General features: G+C 42.3%; 1 protein-coding gene across 1 annotated transcript in view; it reads left to right on the plus strand.

Moving 5' to 3' along the window:
- Window positions 1-21006, plus strand: part of LOC126471550 (trimethyllysine dioxygenase, mitochondrial) — a 497242-nt gene that overhangs the window by 229915 nt on the left and 246321 nt on the right. Inside the window, exon 6 of the mRNA XM_050099777.1 lies at window positions 4995-5170. Within this exon, the coding sequence (XP_049955734.1) occupies window positions 4995-5170 (176 nt within the window). The remainder of the gene's footprint in view (window positions 1-4994; window positions 5171-21006) is intronic.

Here is a 21006-nt window from a genome sequence, read left to right on the forward strand (position 1 = left end):
GCAGTTGACCGTCTTTGCCTTGTGAAACGTTGTTGTGATGCCTTGTGAAAGGAGGAGAAATGCGTACCATCACGTCTCCGAGCTTGATAAAGGTCGGATTGTAGCCTATCGCGATTGCGGTTTATCGTATCGCGACATTGCTGCTCGCGTTGGTCGAGATCCAATGACTGTTAGCAGAATATGGAATCGGTGGGTTCGGGAGGGTAATACGGAACGCCGTGCTGGATCCCAACGGCCTCGTATCACTAGCAGTCGAGATGACAGGCATCTTATCTGCATGGCTGTAACGGATAGTGCAGCCACGTCTCGATCCCTGAGTCAACATATGGGGACGTTTGCAAGACAACAGCCATCTGCACGAACAGTTCGACGACCTTTGCAGAAACATGGACTATCAGCTCAGAGACCATGGCTGCGGTTACCCTTGACGCTACATCACAGACAGGAGCGCCTGCGATGGTGCACTCGACGACGAAGCTGGGTGCACGAAGGGCAAAACGTCATTTTTTCGGTTGAATCCAGGTTCTGTTTACGGCATCATGATGGTCTCATCCGTGTTTGGCGACACCGCGGTGAACGCACATTGGAAGCGTGTATTCGTCATCGCCATACTGGCGTATCACCCGGCGTGATGGTATGGGGTGCCATTGGTTACACGTCTCGGTCACCTCTTGTTCGCATTGACGGCACTTTGAACAGTGGACGTTACATTTCAGATGTGTTACGACCCGCAGCTCTACCCTTCATTCGATCTCTGCGAAACCCTACATTTCAGCAGGATAATGCACGACCGCATGTTGCATGTCCTGTAGGGGCCTTTCTGGATACAGAAAATGTTCGACTGCTGCCCTGGCCAGCACATTTTCCAGATCTCTCACCATTTGAAAACGTCTGGTCAATGGTGGCCGAGTAACTGGCTCGTCACAATACGCCAGTCACTACTCTTGATGAACTGTGGTATCGTGTTGAAGCTGCATGGGCAACTGTACCTGTACACGCCATCCAGGCTCTGTCTGACTCAATGCCCAGACGTATCGAGGCCGTCATTACGGCGAGAGGTGGTTGTTCTGGGTACTGATTTCTCAGGATCTATGCACCCAAATGGCGTGAAAATGTAATCAAATGTCAGTTCTAGTATAATATAGTTGTCCAATGAATACCCGTTTATCATCTGTATTTCTTCTTGGTGTAGCAATTTTAATGGCCAGTAGTGTAGTAACACGCTTACCAAGTTTCGTTTATGTCGCTCCACTCCTTCTTGGTATTGCGATTTTTTCAGTCAGTGTATGACGGTTGAGGCTGTGCCCTGCCCCTGCAGATTTGTCCGTTTGGCCGAAGTGAACGTTTCTCACATGCTCTGAGCGGCGCTGCTGAACACACTGTTGCGTCTGACCAATATATTACTTGCAACATTCGCAGGTGATGCTGTAGATTCAAAGTGTTCCTTGTTCAAAATGGTTCAAATGGCTCTCAGCACTATGGGACAGCACCAGAGATCATCAGTCCCCTAGACTTAAACCTAACTAACCTAAGCATACCACACACATCCATGCCCGAGGCAGGGTTCGAACCTGCGACCGTAGCAGCAGTGCGATTCCGGACTGAAGCGAGTAGAACCGCTCGCCCACAGCGGCCGGCAAAGTGTTTGTAGTCCTAGTTTGTTTTTCATTGAGCCAAGCGTGTTTTTTATTTTAGCTGATCAGCGGAAAGTATTTTTGATGTTGTTGTTCTCCAGTATCCTGGCAGTCATGGCCGTGGGTGGCTTCGAATACGGAAGGAACACCAGACATCCTGTTTTCTTCCGGATCACCTTCTTTCTTGTTTTTGCTCGGATGGAGAGCGCGTCTTATCTGTGTCTCTGAGTAGCCGTTCTTGAGAAAGGTTTCCCTCAGATGCTGCGACTTGGCCAGACGCAACGGTGTCTTTCGTAGCGCCGCTCAGAACACGAGAGAAGCGTGCACCCCGGCCAAACGGACAAATCTGCAGTGGCAGAGTACAGCCTCAACAAAGGTCATATGTTTGATGTTGAACAGACAGAGGTGTTGTGCCCGACGAGCAGGTTCTGGGACTCACTCATCTAAGAGGTACTACTGATTTTTGTCAACAGGGATGGTTTCAAGCTGAGCTCTGTATAGGATGCAGCGCTAGCAAGAATAGGTCAAGAGTGGTCTGATGTGAAAGTGGTGAAGGCAGCGGATGGAATAGACAGGCAGCACCAGGTCCTTCCAACGCGCTGGGAATTACCCATCACCACCGCTCTCAACTGCTCAACGTCCCCCCCCCCTCCGCCCCCCTGCCTTCCCCCGCACCAACCATCGTCCATGACACCCCTTCCGGAGGCGTGTGGTTGGCCCAGCCGTTGTAGACGAGGCGCCGGCCGTAGTGGCCGAGAGGTTCTAGGCGCTACAGTCTGGAACCGCGCGACCACTGCGGTCACAGGTTCGAATCCTGCCTCGGGCATGGATGTGTGTGATGTCCTTAGGTTAGTTGGGTTTAAGTAGTTCTAAGTTCTAGGGGACTGATGACCTCAGAAGTTAAGTCCCATAGTGCTCAGCCATTTGAACCATTTGTAGACGAGGCAGAGGAGCCTACGGTCCAGCGTCTATAAATATACCATCCATACTTGAATTCGACACTTTGCCAGAAGGTGACGAGAAGGAAACCTGTCGAAACGTTGTCACAGAACGACAGCTTGACTGGGTTGATACCCCGGGAAATCTTCGCCACTGTCGTGTGTGTTAAGTGGCTCCATTCAGTCGATGCTAGGAATTCCGGCAAATTCCTTAACCGGAGGGATTTATGCAGGCTGCCAGTAATACAATTAATGGTGAAAGGAAGGAAATAACTTCCCTGCAGTTCATGAATTCGCCCCCAAGTGATTACAATACATTGTACGTGTGTTTACAATAAGCTGCCAAGGATAGCCAGCAGGAAGATGTAACGATTTCTTCTATTACTTCCAACAACCGTTGTTCTTAAAGGCTCGTGAAGTCCAGTTTGGGATAATTACCGTGAAATTGGAAGCATTTAATGCACTCATGTGCTTCATGGGGTGCATTGGTCATACGATGGGAAGGTCTGGGCTGATAGAAACGTTAAGCCTAAGTTATGCTGCAAATTCAGTTTACAAGGTGCCACTGGATATATTTTTAGTAGAGATGTTCTGGGACACGTGTTTCTTGTTAATCTGTTGTACAGGATAATTGACAATTATTTTCCTATCTACTAGTCCAGAACAGTGTGCGGAGATTTATGTAGGTTCTGTTCATATCTTATTATTAATAATTTATATCAATGTTCCATGTAATGTTAACACATTTTGTGAAGAATGCACTCCCCGGCATGCCAGCACAGTGCGACACCACTGATTTACAAGGCGCAGTGAGAAAGGACCAGCAGAACAGTAAAACGGCGTTCAGTTGTTTCCTGTGACGTAGCAGGATAGAGAGAGTATGACTCCATCTGTAGCTCTTCAGTAAGCTGACGTTCAAAGGAGAGAAGTGCTCGACCACTTTCGAACTACCTACCTTGCCTCAAGACCCACCCTCCAGCATCCCCTTACCACCTGACACAGCCCTAGGACACAGTTTATTATTTATTGTGCCTCTACTGCCCCTAGATGTGGTTCAGACATCTAATATTTGGTGTTAACCCACTTCATTTAACAATAAACATAATTTTATGCCATTAAAACAGCATTAATTTGGTACTGGGACTCAGTTTTGGTAGAGGCCGCGGTTTTTGAGTCATTCAAGAAAAATACACAAAAAATACCGTTTGAACTTTTCCCTACACCCACACTTACACGTCACCGGTCAGGATTTTTAGTATGTTGTTCATGGCACTCTCTCCTATCACTGCGCCGAAATTTGCGACTACACGAGCTATTTTCCTCATTTTACTTCGTTGACTGGGCTATAAGACGTAAGGGGGCAGTTGTGTGGCCAGTTCCCACTATTGCATTCCAACCAGATAGGAGCGAACCCGGAACTGCCCACCACTCATCCTCGATTTAAGACAGACTGGTAGGGTATTGTGTATCATAAGATGCAGTGACGCACGATTTGTTCCAGCTTTGGCGTAAAATATTGATATTTTCCACACCTATCTCTAGGAAGTAGCCCTTAGCACGAATCCCAAACGGCTTATTTGCTCTTAGACGGTTTTTAAAACGTTGCTCCTTGTGTGGACGGGCTATGGTAGGGAGTACAGATGACTGCGGTAGTGAATATATTTTATACTTTTGCTGCACAATGAGAAGTTACTTACTTCAATAGGACTGCACCAATTACCATTCTCGAAAGAGAGATTTCATAGCTACTAATTTCACATGATGTTGTTGTGAATTTCTGCAGATAAGTGGTGTCGTAGCCCTTCTCAAAGTCAAAAAAGATATGTATTTGGTGGCTCTACACAGGAAAGGAAAGTCTTTAATCTAGTCGCCTCCAGCAGAGTTTCGATAGGATTCGGTCAGTTGCCAGTCTGGAAAGAGAGGTTTCATAGCTACTGAAGTTGTGAATTAGTCACATGGATCATATATGATAATTTGATACTGAATGACTTCTTTCTTAAAGGATTTCTGAACTTGACACAGGCTACGCATACTGTCTTAATTGACACACTGACAGTTTTTTAATCGAATTATATATAATTGAAATTCCAGTCACAGAAATATTAATAATAGTTTCGACTTCTTAGCAAGTTATTATCAGATGATGTACGTACCAATAAACCACAATAAATTCCTGAGATTAAAGTAAAGTTTCAAGATGTAATTGCTAAAGTAGTAGTGTAGTTGTTTAAAATTTTACTGGAGGAGTGAGAATGTACCAATAGAGTTGAGTGTGCCAACATTTGAGTAATATCGTTGTTCTCAGTTAATCACAAACTAAGCACAATGCCATAAAATATGTGTAAAAAATTCTTGGTTTTTTGAATTTTGGGAAATTGTGTCTTTTTTGTATAATCAATATTAACTAGCAAACGTTTGACAGGTACCGGCAACGGTGGATGCAACAGAGAAAGTCGTGACGCGAATTTCGCATGTTCAGCGAACTATGTTTGGAGATATGTGGGTGCTTGATGACCGGATGGTCCACAGTGATACAGCCTACACAAAGCAGTCACTGTGTGCTCATACCGATAATACCTATTTTACAGAACCAGCTGGGTAAGTAGCATAACCTTACTCAGTCGGTTGTGTAACAAGCATTCACACCTTAAGAATTTGAAGGTCATTTCCGTTAGTTTGTTTAGCATGTGAAACGTTTTCATGTAGACTAAAGTAGCACAATACTTGGTAATAAGATTAATAATAATCTTTGGACATCAAAATTGTCATTAAAAAGTTCTACGTGCGTGATTAATATTTATACATGTTACCCATTAATACACAAGTGCCGGCCGGAGTGGCCGTGCGGTTCTAGGCGCTACAGTCTGGAGCCGAGCGACCGCTACGGTCGCAGGTTCGAATCCAGCCTCGGGCATGGATGTGTGTGATGTCCTTAGGTTAGTTAGGTTTAAGTAGCTCTATGTTCTAGTGGACTGATGACCTCAGAAGTTACGTCCCATAGTGCTCAGAGCCAGTACACAAGTAAGGAAATAATGTGATTGTGTGGGGCGACGGGTGGATAAATCGTCGCAGTACTTACAAGAGCCTGAAAACTATTTTTGTGGTCAGCCAGAAAGCGATGGCGATCATACTGAACATAATTTCCAGTCTGCAAGTCGACGTTATTTTTGTGCTCTCTGAAAGAAAATGTTCCCGCTTGCTGTTTATCCAGCGGGATCAGGAAGTATGGTTATAAATTAAAAAGTATTGAGTTCTAGCTGAGTGATATGTTCATTAAAAGTTAAGATTCACAAACTTAATAATATTCCTGATAATAATAATAATAATAATAATAATAATAATAATGATAATAATTCCCGTGGAGGCCCGGGAAAAGAATCGGCCTCCGGTATGTTCTGCCAGTCGTAAAAGGCGACGAAAAGAACAAACCACTAATAGGGCTAACCCCCCTTTTAGTGTGATTAGTTGGTTCAGGACAGAACTAAAGAAGCCTCGGACAAGCGCCGTCATGGTCGGGGACGACGCTTGAACCCTATGCCTGCCCACAATGGTAACGACACTGCTAGCCAACTGGAAAATGATTCAAATCCAAATAAAGGTGTTTTGCAGGATATGCTTCCTGCAACCACCCTAGAAGGAAAACAGACAGAGGATGAGATGGTCATATGAAGTTAATCGACACCTCATGTTCTGTTATTACCAAGCAACAAACCTAGGAACCAACACAACTGGATACAGATCACAAGTATACACAACATTTATTACCAGATACCCAGAATTAAAATTTTTAACAGAACAACGACTAGCTGATCAGATCCGTGTAATAATCAAAAATAACAGGATACCCCAGTCAGAATTAGAAAACATCAAACAACAAGTACAACAAATACTGGAACAAAATAATGTGCAATCAGAAGAAGAAGAAAGTACAGTAATGGACTCAAACATCCCAGAGCAAACAAACAAAGAACAACACACATCAATTAAGCAATCAGAGGAAAACGAAATCTTAAGACAGCCACCAGAACAAGCACAAATAGAACACGAAGTGACACACATGTTAGATATAGAAGAAAAATTTCAGTTGACATATATAGAATACAAAGACGCAAATACAGGCATTAGACCATTCTTGCATAGACCGCCAAATAACCCACAAGTTGAAACAACAATAAAAACTATCAACACAGTCATACACAACAAAATAAATGAAAACACAACTATGGAAGAGTTAAAACTACTGGTTTATATAGGAGCACTCACTACACTAAATATACACACTAGGCAGAGATCAGAACCAACCAACACACAGAAGAAACCCACAAAACCAGCATGGCAACACAGGCTACAGATCAGAATAGAAAAACTGAGAAAAGACATCGGACAGCTAACACAATTTATAAGAAATGAAATTTCAGAAAAAAAATGAAAAAGGTTAGGTAAAATCTCACAACAAGAAGTGATAGAGCAATTAGATGAAAAGAAGCAGAAATTACAAGCATTGGCCGAACGACTTAGAAGATACAAAAAAAGTGAAAATAGAAGGAAACAAAACCAAACATTCAACACAAACCAAAAGAAATTTTACCAGACAATAGATAACACACACATTAAAATAGACAATCCACCAAACATAACTGACATGGAACACTTCTGGAGCAACATATGATCAAACCTGGTACAACATAACAGGCATGCACGGTGGATAAAAGCAGAAACAGATACGTACAAGATGATACCACAAATGCCTGAAGTGATAATTTTGCAACATGAAGTCACCCAAGCAATTAATTCTACTCACAATTGGAAAGCACCTGGGCCGGCCGAAGTGGCCGTGCAGTTAAAGGCGCTGCAGTCTGGAACCGCAAGACCGCTACGGTCGCAGGTTCGAATCCGGCCTCGGGCATGGATGTGTGTGATGTCCTTAGGTTAGTTAGGTTTAACTAGTTCTAAGTTCTAGGGGACTAATGACCTCAGCAGTTGAGTCCCATAGTGCTCAGAGCCATTTGAACCATTTGAAAGCACCTGGAAAAGATAAAATAGCAAATTTCTGGCTAAAGAAATTCACCTCAACACATTCACATCTAACTAAATTATTTAACAGTTACATTGCAGACCCATACACATTCCCTGATACACTTACACATGGAATAACTTATCTGAAACCTAAAGATCAAGCAGACACAGCAAACCCAGCTAAATATTGCCCCATAACATGCCTACCAACAATATACAAAATATTAACTTCAGTCATTACACAGAAATTAATGACACATACAACACAGAACAAAATTATAAATGAAGAACAAAAAGGCTGTTGCAAAGGAGCACAAGGATGTAAAGAGCAACTGATAATAGATGCAGAGGTGACATATCAAGCTAAAACTAAACAAAGGTCACTACACTATGCATATGTTGATTACCAAAAAGCTTTTGATAGTGTACCCCACTCATGGTTACTACAAATATTGGAAATATACAAAGTAGATCCTAAATTGATACAGTTCCTAAACATAGTAATGAAAAATTGGAAAACCACACTTAATATCCAAACAAATTCAAATAATATCACATCACAGCCAATACAGATTAAGCGTGGAATATACCAAGGAGACTCATTAAGTCCTTTCTGGTTCTGCCTTGCTCTGAACCCACTATCCAACATGCTAAATAATACAAATTATGGATACAATATTACTGGAACATACCCACACAAAATCACACATCTGCTATACATGGATGATCTAAAACTACTGGCATCAACAACTCAACCAATTACTAAAGATAACAGAAGTATTCAGCAATGATATAAATATGGCTTTTGGAACAGACAAATGTAAGAAAACTAGCATAGTCAAGGGAAAACACACTAAACAAGATGATTACGTATTGGATAACCACAGCGACTGCATAGAAGCGATGGAAAAACAGATGCCTATAAATATCTAGGATACAGACAAAAAATAGGAAGCACTCAATACACTTACACGATCACAATGCCACAAATATAGAATACATCACATACATTCAGCAACACAAAGATTCACATTAAGCAGAAAGGAAGGAGGAAGGGGATTTATCGACATAAAAAACCTACATTATGGACAGGTAGACAATTTAAGAAAATTCTTTATAGAATGAGCAGAAACTAGCAAAATACACAAAGCAATCACTCATATAAATACGTCGGCTACACCACTGCAATTTCATAACCACTTCTACAACCCTTTAGATCACATAACATCAACAGATATGAAGAAAGTAAATTGGAAAAAGAAAACACTACATGGCAAGCACCCGTATCATCTAACATAGCCACACATAGATCAAGACGCATCCAACACATGGCTAAGAAAAGGCAATATATACAGTGAGACGGAAGGATTCATGATTGCAGTACAGGATCAAACAATAAACACCAGATATTACAGCAAGCACATTATTAAATATCCCAATACCGCAACAGATAAATGCAGACTTTGCAAACAACAAGTAGAAACAGTAGATCACATCACAAGTGGATATATAATACTAGCAAATACCGAATACCCCATTAGACATGACAATGTAGCAAAAATAATACATCAACAGTTTGCCATACAATATAAACTAATAAAACAACACGTTACCACATACAAGTATGTACCACAAAATATACTGGAGAATGATGAATACAAATTATACTGGAACAGAACCATTATAACAGATAAAACAACATCACATAACAAACCTGACATCATACTAACCAATAAAAAGAAGAAATTAACACAACTAATCGAAATATCCATACCCAATACAACAAATATACAGAAGAAAACAGGAGAAAAAATTGAAAAATACATCCAACTGGCTGAGGAAGCCAAGGACATGTGGCATCAGGTTAAAGTTGACATTATACCAATTATACTATCAACTTTAGGAGTCATACCACACAATATCCACCAGTACATCAACGCAATACAGCTACATCCAAACATATATATACAACTACAAAAATCTGTAATTATTGATACATGTTCAATGACCCGAAAGTTCCTAAATGCAATGTAACATATACTGTACAGTTAAAAGCAAGTCACGCTTGATGAAGGTCCGCGTCACTTTCCATATTTAACCAGACCTAAGGTCTGAGAAAGAAAAGAAGATGATAATAATAATAATGTTCCTATCAGAAACAGCACCATTATCAGTTCAGGGGCGACCCCTGTGGTATGTTCCAAGTAAAATGGTCTATTGCCATGACTTCTAAGCATCAAAGTTAATTGCTCGCCACAAAAGTGGAAAATAATCTCACCACTTGCTACGCAGTTTTATCAATATTCCGGGCGCCACACGATGAGTTAGTGCCGTGAATCCTAAGCGATCCAGGGAGGTGTGCTGTCCTCGCGAGATTACTTCGTACTTTTACCGAAACACTTTTGGTAGCTGCCTGGCTGTGACGTCATTCGAGGCACAGCGTATGCCGGCGTTTGACTGACGTGGACAGATTGATAGCTGCGTGCGAAGTGTCTCTCTGACTACCTCTCTGGCGCAGCGGACAGACGAACTGAACATATGCTATCAACAGCCCTAGGCACAAGTAGCAGCAGCTAAATGCGAAATTGTTAAGGCTTTCGTGGCCACTTGTTGACAGACTGTCTATTGGCCTCTGTCTCAGGTTCTTCGGCCGACGTTCATCTGATGTTTTTACTGACGTTTCGCCAGCACAAGTGGCTGGCATTGTCGAAGCTTCACCCTTCATTGCCGGTGGTGAATTGGAGCCGAGAACGCGGCCGCAGACTTACGGCAAACGGATTCTGGCTTCCCGTACTGCAGCGAACGACCGTCGCAGGTAGCAAGAGGAGAACCGCACCGGAAATGACCGCGGCGAAGCCCTCGCACGTTGGCGCGCCAGTTACATATAGTCTGCGGCCGCGAGCTCGGCTCCACGCCATACGACCGTTCAAATCCTTACCAAGGTGCTAACGGCCGTCACTACACTCGTCACCCAGCTCATGAGCGCCGAACCTGGGCAATACTGGGATGTCATACACACTGCCACCAAAACACTCTTTCACACTCTTACATTAATAACATACCACACCAGGCCCGTAACGCAAACCCACACACACTATCACAGATCCTGTTCTGGAATGCAGACTCGATCCACAACAAAAGGGCAGAATTTGCCGCGTTCATGGAGCGCAAGGGAATCCTTGTCGAGCTACTGAGCGAGACGAAGCTTAAACCGCACAAACCATTAAGGCCGGTTCCCACTAGAGCGCGGCAGCGCGTCATGCGGCAACGGCAGCGGCAAGCGTTTTCCGCTTTGACGCGGAATTGGCGTTCCCATCTGGAAGCGGCAGACGCTAGCGGTAGCCAATGACGAACAGCCACTGAGGTACGGGGTGGGACCCACCGAAACGACCGGTGTGTTTGAATAACTATATCTTATACCTACATGAAGGAAAGACAAAGTTGGGTGAAGAGATACAAATTTTTCATTTTCTGTACAATGTACTCTTTTACATATTTCATTATTCATGTTTTCTCATTTCAACATAAACAGATTTCATGACTACCGTTCATGATTGTTCACTATCTCCTTACACATTGAAACAATGTACGATAAAAGAGATTATTCAGATAGTTAAGCGAGACAAAAATTTAAAGTGTGATACGGTAGCAGGTACAGGAAAACACTAAAAACACAAAGGCTTGGGGGAAGGGATGAAAGTGGAAGCCACCTGATAGAATTTAGCACAGAGCACAATTTAATCATTGCCAGCACCTTGCTTAAGAATCATGAAAGAATAATACATACTTGGAACAAAGTTTTCGAAACCAGATTTTAAATTATAAGATATTTCCTGGTGCAGACGCAAACCTACAATAATTTATTGGCTACGAGCTGCGGTTTACAACTAAAGAGACAGTAAACGGTAGCAAATTAAGGAAATTGAACTTGAATAAGTCAAGACCCACAGTTTTTCGATAATCTTAAAGTTACCGTAATGCAACAACTGACTGAAACAGAGAAAGGAATCCGCTAGAATACGAATGGATATCTTTGAGAGAAATAGTGGTGAGTGCAGCAGAGTATGTGAACGGGAAGAAGGTACAGTAGAAATCGTTAGATAAAACGTTATATATTAAATTTGACACAAGGGAAATATATAAAAATGCAGCAAATAAAGTAGGCCATGGGAAATAGAAATGTCTAAACATGACGTTGACAGAAAGTCCAAAATTGCAACGCGATTTTGCACTTGGAAAACAGGGGAATGAAAATGAGAAAGAACAAAGAAAACTTTGCTCAAAGGAGAAGCAACTGACAAGGACTCATCTGGCAAGCCAGAACTAAGCAAACAAGAGAAGGCTAGAAAGTGGAAGGAATATGTAGAGAGGAGAGGGGGAGGGGTTGTACAAACTAACATAAGCACAATGTTAGATTCCTGTGAAATGTCTGAACACGCAAGGCAATACTGATCCTACCACTTAGTTAAGTAGACACACTGAAGAACTGCGAAACTGTGTTTATAGCATTTGCATGTTTATAGAAAGATATTGGCAATCTTAATTAAAACATTCTTTGAAGCTCTAAAACATAGGGCCACAAGATTATCTACAACTTGTACAGAAACCAAACTGCATTTCCAAGACTTTAATGACTTGCAAGGGAAGCAGTAATTGAGAAGGCAGAAGTAGAGAGGATATAAAATGAAGACTGTGAATAGCAACAAAAGCGTTCTGAAAAAGAAACTTTGTTCACATCGAATATAAATTCTAATGATTGGGTACAAATTTACAAAGGTATTTGTGCGGAGTGCAGCCTTGTACGTAAGTGAAACGTGGGCTATGAACAGTTCTGTCAAGAAGACAATGGGCGCTTTCAAAACGTGGTGATCAATAAGAATGCTGAAGATTAGATATGAGGATCGTTAACTCAAGAAGAGGAACGGAATTAGAGCAGGAAGAGGAAGAGGAAATTACGGCACAACTTTGACTACAAGAGGGGTAAGTTGATAGGACATATTATGAGGCGTCAAAGAGTGAGGACAAAGGGGTTGGGTGATAGTATTCTGATAATAATCATCTGTTGAAATGCTATTCTGCTATTTTATCGATTAATGTAAGCAGTGAATTTACTATTCCATGCACTTCTCCACGAAACATTTAAACCAGAACTGAAATCAGCTGAACACCAAATCTTTCAACCACTGTCTGACAACTACTGCATTCTCTTTCAACTTTCTATAACTATCACTGGCTAGCCACACACACATAAAGATATAAGGAGGACAGAAATAAAAAAACATTAGTTTTCAGCATATAATTCTTTAGATTGGCAACATGCACATAAACAAACCAAACAGGAAGGGACATGAGGTGAACACACTGTAGTTATGACTTCAAATCAGTGTTTTCGGTAAAATGTCTACAGCTAGTGACAGAAGAAAAAAGAGCGAACATGAAAATGTGCTTATGTTCCATAATCTAAGTTTTAGTTCAACCTCCAGCATGTGACCAGGTGAGGGGAAACGCAGATGTCCGCCAAAAACTCGATTCACTGTAAGTAATCAGTTGTTGTTGTTGTGGTCTTCAGTCCTGAGACTGGTTTGATGCAGCTCTCCATGCTACTCTATCCTGTGCAAGCTTCTTCATCTCCCAGTACCTACTGCAGCCTACATCCTTCTGAATCTGCTTAGTGTATTTATCTCTTGGTCTCCCTCTACGAGTTTTACCCTCCACGCTGCCCTCCAATACTAAATTGGTGATCCCTCGATGTCTCAGAACATGTCCTACCAACCGATCCCTTCTTCTAGTCAAGTTGTCTCACAAACTTCTCTTCTCCCCAATTCTATTCAATATCTCCTCATTAGTTATGTGATCTACCCATCTAATCTTCAGCATTCTTCTGTAGCACCACATTTCGAAAGCTTCTATTCTCTTCTTGTCTAAACTATTTATCGTCCACGTTTCACTTCCATACATGGCTACACTCCATGCAAGTACTTTCAGAAACGACTTCCTGGCATTTAAATCTATATTCGATGTTAACAAATTTTTCTTCTTCAGAAACGCTTTCCTTGCCATTGCCAGTCTACTTTTATATCCTCTCTACTTCGACCATCGTCAGTTATTTTGCTCCCCAAATAGCAAAACTCCTTTACTACCTTAAGTGTCTCATTTCCTAATCTAATTCCATCAGCATCACCCGACTTAATTCGACTACATTCCATTATCCTCGATTTGCTTTTGTTGATGTTCATCTTATATCCTCCTTTCAAGACACTGTCCATTCCATTCAGAGTAATCAGTTATTCACGTAAAAAAAGATGTGAACTGTTTTATAATCTGCATGTATCACATATCAAAACAAAACTGAATCATTCTAGATTCCACCGAAGATGCCTTAAAGTAAAAGGCGAAACGCATCTTGAACCAATAAAGTACACTGGATAAAGAAAAAAAAGTTTGTTACTTACCAAAGGAAATAATCAATAGCTGTAGATATTTAGTAAATTACATTTTATGACATACCAGCAAATTAGTTTCGGTTTAACTTCTCATTCCACATGCTATTAAATGCTGTTTAAAAAAATTCATCTATCCCTTCCGAAAAAACTGTAGTTTCTTTCATATCTTGGTAGTTAAACAGATTTTGGATATTTATCATGCGACGAAATACACGAGTTTTTACAAGTTATTGTTTGCAAAAAAACACGTTTCGATTTCTTGAACCGTTTACGAAATTTGCAGTTGATACAACCACATGGTTTATGACGAGCAGGACGAAAGTATCGGTCGCGTCGCGAGCGACCCGCGCGTGGTCACCGCACAGCCCGTCCGCCGACATATCATTCAATATCTCGAGAACGGTGATAGCTATCGTTCTGCTCTCAGCTTTAAAAACAATTTCGATATGTTGACTAAATTTCATACGCAATAATGTATTACCTAAAATGAACTGTACGCAAAGTCCACGCAATGCGTTTTTACCTCTGCACACTCATTCAAATTTCGTGTAACGGTTTACGTAAATGCGATACAGCAAGTAACCACGACGAATAACGAAAAGAAATTCGGTCCTTTATCGAGAGAAGATATCAGGCTGTAACATGCCCAAGAATCAAATTTTTCTACCCAATAGTTTCCTTGGAATCGGATGATAAGTATTTCATAGCTGCCGCTGCGTCCGCGCCAGCGGTTCGGCGAAAGTTCGTGTGGCCCGGGGGTCCGTACCTGACGTCACGCTCAGCGCGTTCTGTGATTGGCGGCGCGCACCTGGAGCGCGGCATGCGGCAGCGGAAGCGGTTCGACATGGTCAAACCGCGACGCAGAGCCCGCCGCACCTTGCCGCTGACGCCATTTCCATGGCAACCACGCCGCTGATGCGCGGTTTTGATGCGCGGCAGCCCTAGTGGGAACTGGCCTTTAAGGCCGGTTCCCACTAGAGCGCGGCAGCGCGGCATGTGGCAACGGCAGCGGCAAGCGTTTTCCGCGTTGACGCAGCGGCTCGCGGAATTGGCGTTCCCACCTGGAAGCGGCAGACGCTAGCGGTAGCCAATGACGGACAGCCACTGAGGTACGGGCTGGGACCCACCGAAACGACCGGTGTGTTTGAATAACGATATCTTACACCTACATGAAGGAAAGACGAAGTTGGGTGAAGACATACCAATTTTTCATTTTCTGTACAATGTACTCTTTCACATATTTCATTATTCATGTTTTCTCATTTCAACATAAACAGATGTCATGACTACCGTTCATGATTGTTCACTATCCCCTAACATATTGAAACAATGTACGATAAAAGAGATTATTCAGATAGTTAAGCAAGACAAAAATTTAAAATGTGATACGGTAGCAGGTACACGAAAACAGTAAGAACACAAAGGCTAGGTGGAAGGGATGAAAGTGGAAGCCACCTGATAGAATTTTCCACAGAGCATAATGTAATCATCGCCAGCACCTTGCGTAAGAATCACGAAAGAATAATATAAATTTGGAACAGAGTTTTCGAAACCAGATTTTAAATTGTAAGGTATTTCCTGGTGCAGACGCAAACCTGACTGAAGACTGTCAATAGCAAAAAAAGCGTTCTGAAAAAGAAAATTTTTTCACATCGAATATAAATTCTAATGGTTGGATACTATTTTACAAAGGTATTTGTGTGGAGTGCAGCCTTGTATGCAAGTGAAATGTGGACGATAAACAGTTCTGTCAAGAAGACAATGGACGCTTTCAAAACGTGGTGATCAATAAGAATGCTGATGATTAGATACGAGGATCGTGTGACTAAAGAAGAAGTACGGAATTAAATAGAGGAAGAAGAGGAAATTACGGCACAACCTTGACAACAATAGGGTTTAGTTGACAGGATGTATTATGGGGCGTCAAAGAGTGAGGACAAAGGGATTGGGTGATAGTATTCTGATAATAATCATCTGTTGAAATGCTATTGTACTATTTTATCTATTACTGTAAGCAGTGAATTTACTCTTCCATGCACTCCTCCACAAAACATTTAAACCAAAACTGAAATCAACTGAGCACCAAATCTTTCAACCACTGTCTGACAACTACTGGATTTACTTTCAACTTTCTATAATTATCACTGGCTAGCCACACATACATACAGATATAAAGAGAACAAAAATAAACAAACATTAGTTTTCAGCATATAATTCTGCAGATTGGCAACATGTACATAAACAAACCAGACAGGAAGGGACATGAGGTGAACACACTGTAGTTACGACTTCAAATCAGAGTTTTCGGTAAAACGTCTACAGCTAGTGACAGAAGAAAAAAGAGCGAACGTGAAAATGTGCTTATGTTCCATAATCTAAGTTTTAGTTCAACCTCCAGCATGTGACCAGGTGAGGCGAAACGTATATGTCCGCCAAAAACTCGATTCACTGTAAGTAATCAGTCATTCACGTAAAAAAAGATGTGAACTGTTTTATAATCTGCAAGTATCACATATCAAAACAAAACTGAATCATTCTAGATTCCACCGAAGATGCCTTAAAGTAAAAGGCGAAACGCGCGTTGAATCAGTAAAGTTCACTGGATAAAGAAAAAAAGGTTTGTTACTTACCAAAGGAAATAATCAATAGCTGTAGATATTTAGTAAATTACATTTTATGACATACCAGCAAATTAGTTTCGGTTTAACTTCTCATTCCACATGCTATTAAATGCTGTTTAGAACAATTCATCTATCCCTTCTGAAAAACTGTAGTTACTTTCATATCTCGGTAGATAAACAGATTTAGGATATTTATCATGCGATGAAATACATGACTTTTCACAAGTTATCGTTTGCAAAAAAAACACGTTTCGATTTCTTGAACCGTTTACGAAATTTGCGGTTGATACAACCACACGGTTTACGATGAGCAGGACGAAGTACCGGTCGCGCCGCGAGCAACCTGCGCGCGGACACGGCACAGTCCATCCGCCGACATATCATTCAATATCTCGAGAACGGTGATAGCTATCGATCTGATCTCACCTTTAAAAACAATTTCGATATGTTGACTAAATTTCATACGCAATAATGTATTACCTAAAATGAACTGTACGCAAAGTCCACGCAATGCGTTTTTACCTCTGCACACTCATTCAAATTTCGTGTAAAGGTTTGCGTAAATGCGATACAGTAAGTAACCACGACGAATAACGAAAAGAAATTCGGTCCTTTATCGAGAGAAGATATCAGGCTGTAACATGACCAAGAATCAAATTTTTCTACCCAATAGTTTCCTCGGAATCGGATGATAAGTATTTCATAGCTGCCGCCGCGGCCGTGCCAGCGGTTCGGCGAAAGTTCGTGTTGCCCCGGGGTTCCGTACCTGACGTCACGCTCAGCGCGTTCTGTGATTGGCGGCGCGCACCTGGAGCGCGTCACGCGGCAGCGGAAGCGGTTCGACATGGTCAAACCGCGACGCAGAGCCCGCCGCGCCTTGCCGCTGACGCCATTTCCATGGCAACCACGCCGCTGACGCGCGGTTTTGACGCGCGGCAGCCCTAGTGGGAACCGGCCTTTAAACTTTCCTGGCTACTGCGTCTATCGTACCGACCGACCGGGCGGCGCCGTGGCAGGTGGAACTGCAATCGTTGTGCACAAAGACATTGAGCACACAAACATAGAGCTCCCTGAACTTGAAAAAATGGAGGCTATGGCCGTCAGAGTCAAGTTCAACGGAGCTTACACCACACTGATATCGGTATACAACAGTCCTGCAGGCATCCCAACACGCGATATCAGCACACTACTCAACATCTCACCGCGAGTAATAGTCGCTGGAGATCTGAACACAAAACACCCAGAATGGAATTCACACATACGAAATCCCAACGGCAAAAAACTGTATGAACATTCACTAGGCAGAAACTACATTATACTAGCGCCGGCTGAACCGACGCACATTCCCTATTAGAGGGGACACAGGCCAGACGTGTTAGACATGGCCCTCATCAAGGACATTACATCGACACTCAACGTTGCCGTTGAAAACTATCTACCCTCAAACCACCAAACTGTAATACTATACATTGAGGAAACACTGCAGCATATGGAACAACGCAGGATGTTGGACTACGGGCGTGGAATTGGACATTGTTCAAGGAAACGCTCGATAGCCACATCCCACCCATACACGAAATTAACGAAACAGCACAAATTGACGAGGCAGTAGAAACTCTCACTAACGCCGTCCAGGACGCAATGGCGGGCACCATATCTGATCGTACCTCACAACAACACAGTGCGACCCTGCCCTAGTAAATCCTGGGCCTAATCTCAATGAGGAATCGCCTCAGGAGACAATGGCAGGGCATCAGGCGTCAGTACTTCAAACGGCACATTAACATGCTACAGGGCATCATACATGACAAAATACAAAACACATAGAACACAACAGTGGAACCAAAAACTGGAAGGGCTGGACACCGCGCGACCTGGCATGTGGCAACTAGCCCGTCACTTCACCAGGGAGAAAATGTACACCCCAATGATTCAAGGACCTGATGGACCTGCATACTCAGAGGAAGAGAAAGTAGAACTAATGGCCCACACACTCGCAGCGTCATTCACACCAAACTTGAACCTCCGCTGGGACCAGGCGCAAAATAACTGTTTGTCCAGATGCAAATTACAAAATGTTTCAAGCAAATGTTCTTTAGCCGTCAAGGCACATCAATCATCATGATTGCCTTCGTTGTAGCTTTGTTTTTTACAAGGATATGAACAGCGGTATGACTTTTTTTAAATGGCACCCTGTATATTTTATTCGGTAATTCATTTCCTCACCTAAAGACCTACTCAAAAATGTATCATAGTGTACTTTTGACTGAAACACAACGTTATTAATTACATGACACAACGTTGACTTTGAGTTCGGGATCACAAACTCGTCCATTTGCTGGAGTTGTCGGAAAACAAATGGAAACCAAGTAAAAATATAACACAAAATTGGCTTTGACTCTCCTGTACCATTGCCCAGGAGTAGAACATTCAGAGGTGCTCGAAGGGGTGACCCTGGACACCGATACACTGGTGCACTCGTTGAATGAAAGAACTATTTACTGCTTTCAGTGTTGCCTGCTCAAGGGAATTACAAGCAAGCACGATCGTTCCTGCATGCCCTCTGGAGTTGTTGGAATATCGCTATAGACAATGTGTTTAATGCATCCCCAAAGAAAAAAGTTCATAGGATTTAAATCAGGAGACCTAGCAGGCCAACCAACCGTTCCTCCTCGACCAATCCATCTGGCAGGATACCTTCGGTTCAGAACACGACGTGCACGCAAGGCATTATGTGCTGGACATCCATCGTCTTGATACAACTTTAGCATTCTGGTTCTTAGCGGCACTTCATCCAGGAGAGGAGGAAGAATTCGTCTGAGGAAGTTGGCATACGCTGTGTCGTTTAGACTACCATTGATGAAATAAGGGCCGATAATTGTAGTACCAAGCATCCCACACTAGACGTTAACTCTCCACTGACGCTGATGTTCCACCTGTTTAAGCCATCGTGGGTTGTCACTGGACCAATAATGCATGTTCCTTGTATTTACCTGTCCTTTGTTTGAGAAGGATCATCCGTCGGTAAATAGAACATTGGAGAAGTAGTTCGGGTTGGCGAGGATTTGTTGCTGTATCCACTGACATAACTGTACACGATACTGGAAATCATCCTCATACAATTCTTGATGTAGATGTACATGGTAAGAACCGGTGACGTGTAAGAATACGATGTACACTGGTTTTAGGAATGCCAGTATCGTGTTCAAGTTGTCATGTGCTCACGTGTGGATTCATAGCAACGGAAGCGAGAACAGTAACTTCGGCAGCTTTGTCTGTGCGAATGCTACGACGATTGCATTGTCGTGCGTTGAAACTTCCCGTTTCCTGAAGCGTCGCAACAAGACGAGAGAACATCAGTCGGGAATGTGGATTCTTGTCAGGATATCGCTCTCTATACAGTTCCGCTGCCTGCGTAGCATTTCGCCTACCATCATCATCATCATCATCAACAATAAAAGAAACGTTATGTCGATGCAGTTTGTTGGAAGGACAGCCTTTACTGTATGCCTACTCTACACAACAGTATTTAAGAGACTAAACTACTGTACTAAATGTACCCGTACATAAGAAAACACTATTGCAATTACTGTTCTGCTAACTTACATTCCCTATAGATGAGTTTCTTCAACTGACTATGGTTGACGGAATGATGGGTGTGCATCCTACTTATGTTTACATTTGTCCTCTGTCAACGTCGGCACTGGAAGTGTTCCATTATCAGTACCTGCACTAAGCGCTGTGAGCGTCAACGTCAGTGTTGTGTTAGGTAATTAATAACGTTGTGTTTCAGTGAATGGTACACTGTGATACATTTTTGAATAGGCGTTTGGGAGAGGAAATGAATTACCGAATAAAAATACAGGGTGCCATTTAAAAAAGTCATACCGCTATTCATATCTTTGTACTTACTTCAGATACCGTTCGAATAGTAAAAATGGCAGCAATAAGTCTTTAAACAAGATACTGAACATGGGCTTTCCATGACAATTTACTATCTATCTGAACACCTAGAAATTTGAACTATTCAGTTTCACTAATCATATGCTCATTCTGTGAAATTAAAACTTCGGGTTTTGTTGAATTGTGTATTAGGAACTGTAAGAGTCTTACTGTGATTTAGCATTAGTCTATTTTCTACAAGCAATGAACTGCACTATTTGAAACAGTGCTAATGTTATGCACAATATCCTTTACTCCAAGTTATTGTTATCAGCAAACAGAAATATTTTAGAATCACCTTTAATACTAGAGGGCACATCATTTATATAAATAAGGAACAGGAGTGGCCCCAACACTGATCCCTGGGGCCTCCCCCCCCCCCCCCCCCCCCCCATTTCCGGCCCATTTGACC

This window comes from Schistocerca serialis, chromosome 3, assembly GCF_023864345.2.
Source record: "Schistocerca serialis cubense isolate TAMUIC-IGC-003099 chromosome 3, iqSchSeri2.2, whole genome shotgun sequence".
Classification (NCBI taxonomy): Eukaryota; Metazoa; Arthropoda; class Insecta; order Orthoptera; family Acrididae; genus Schistocerca; species Schistocerca serialis.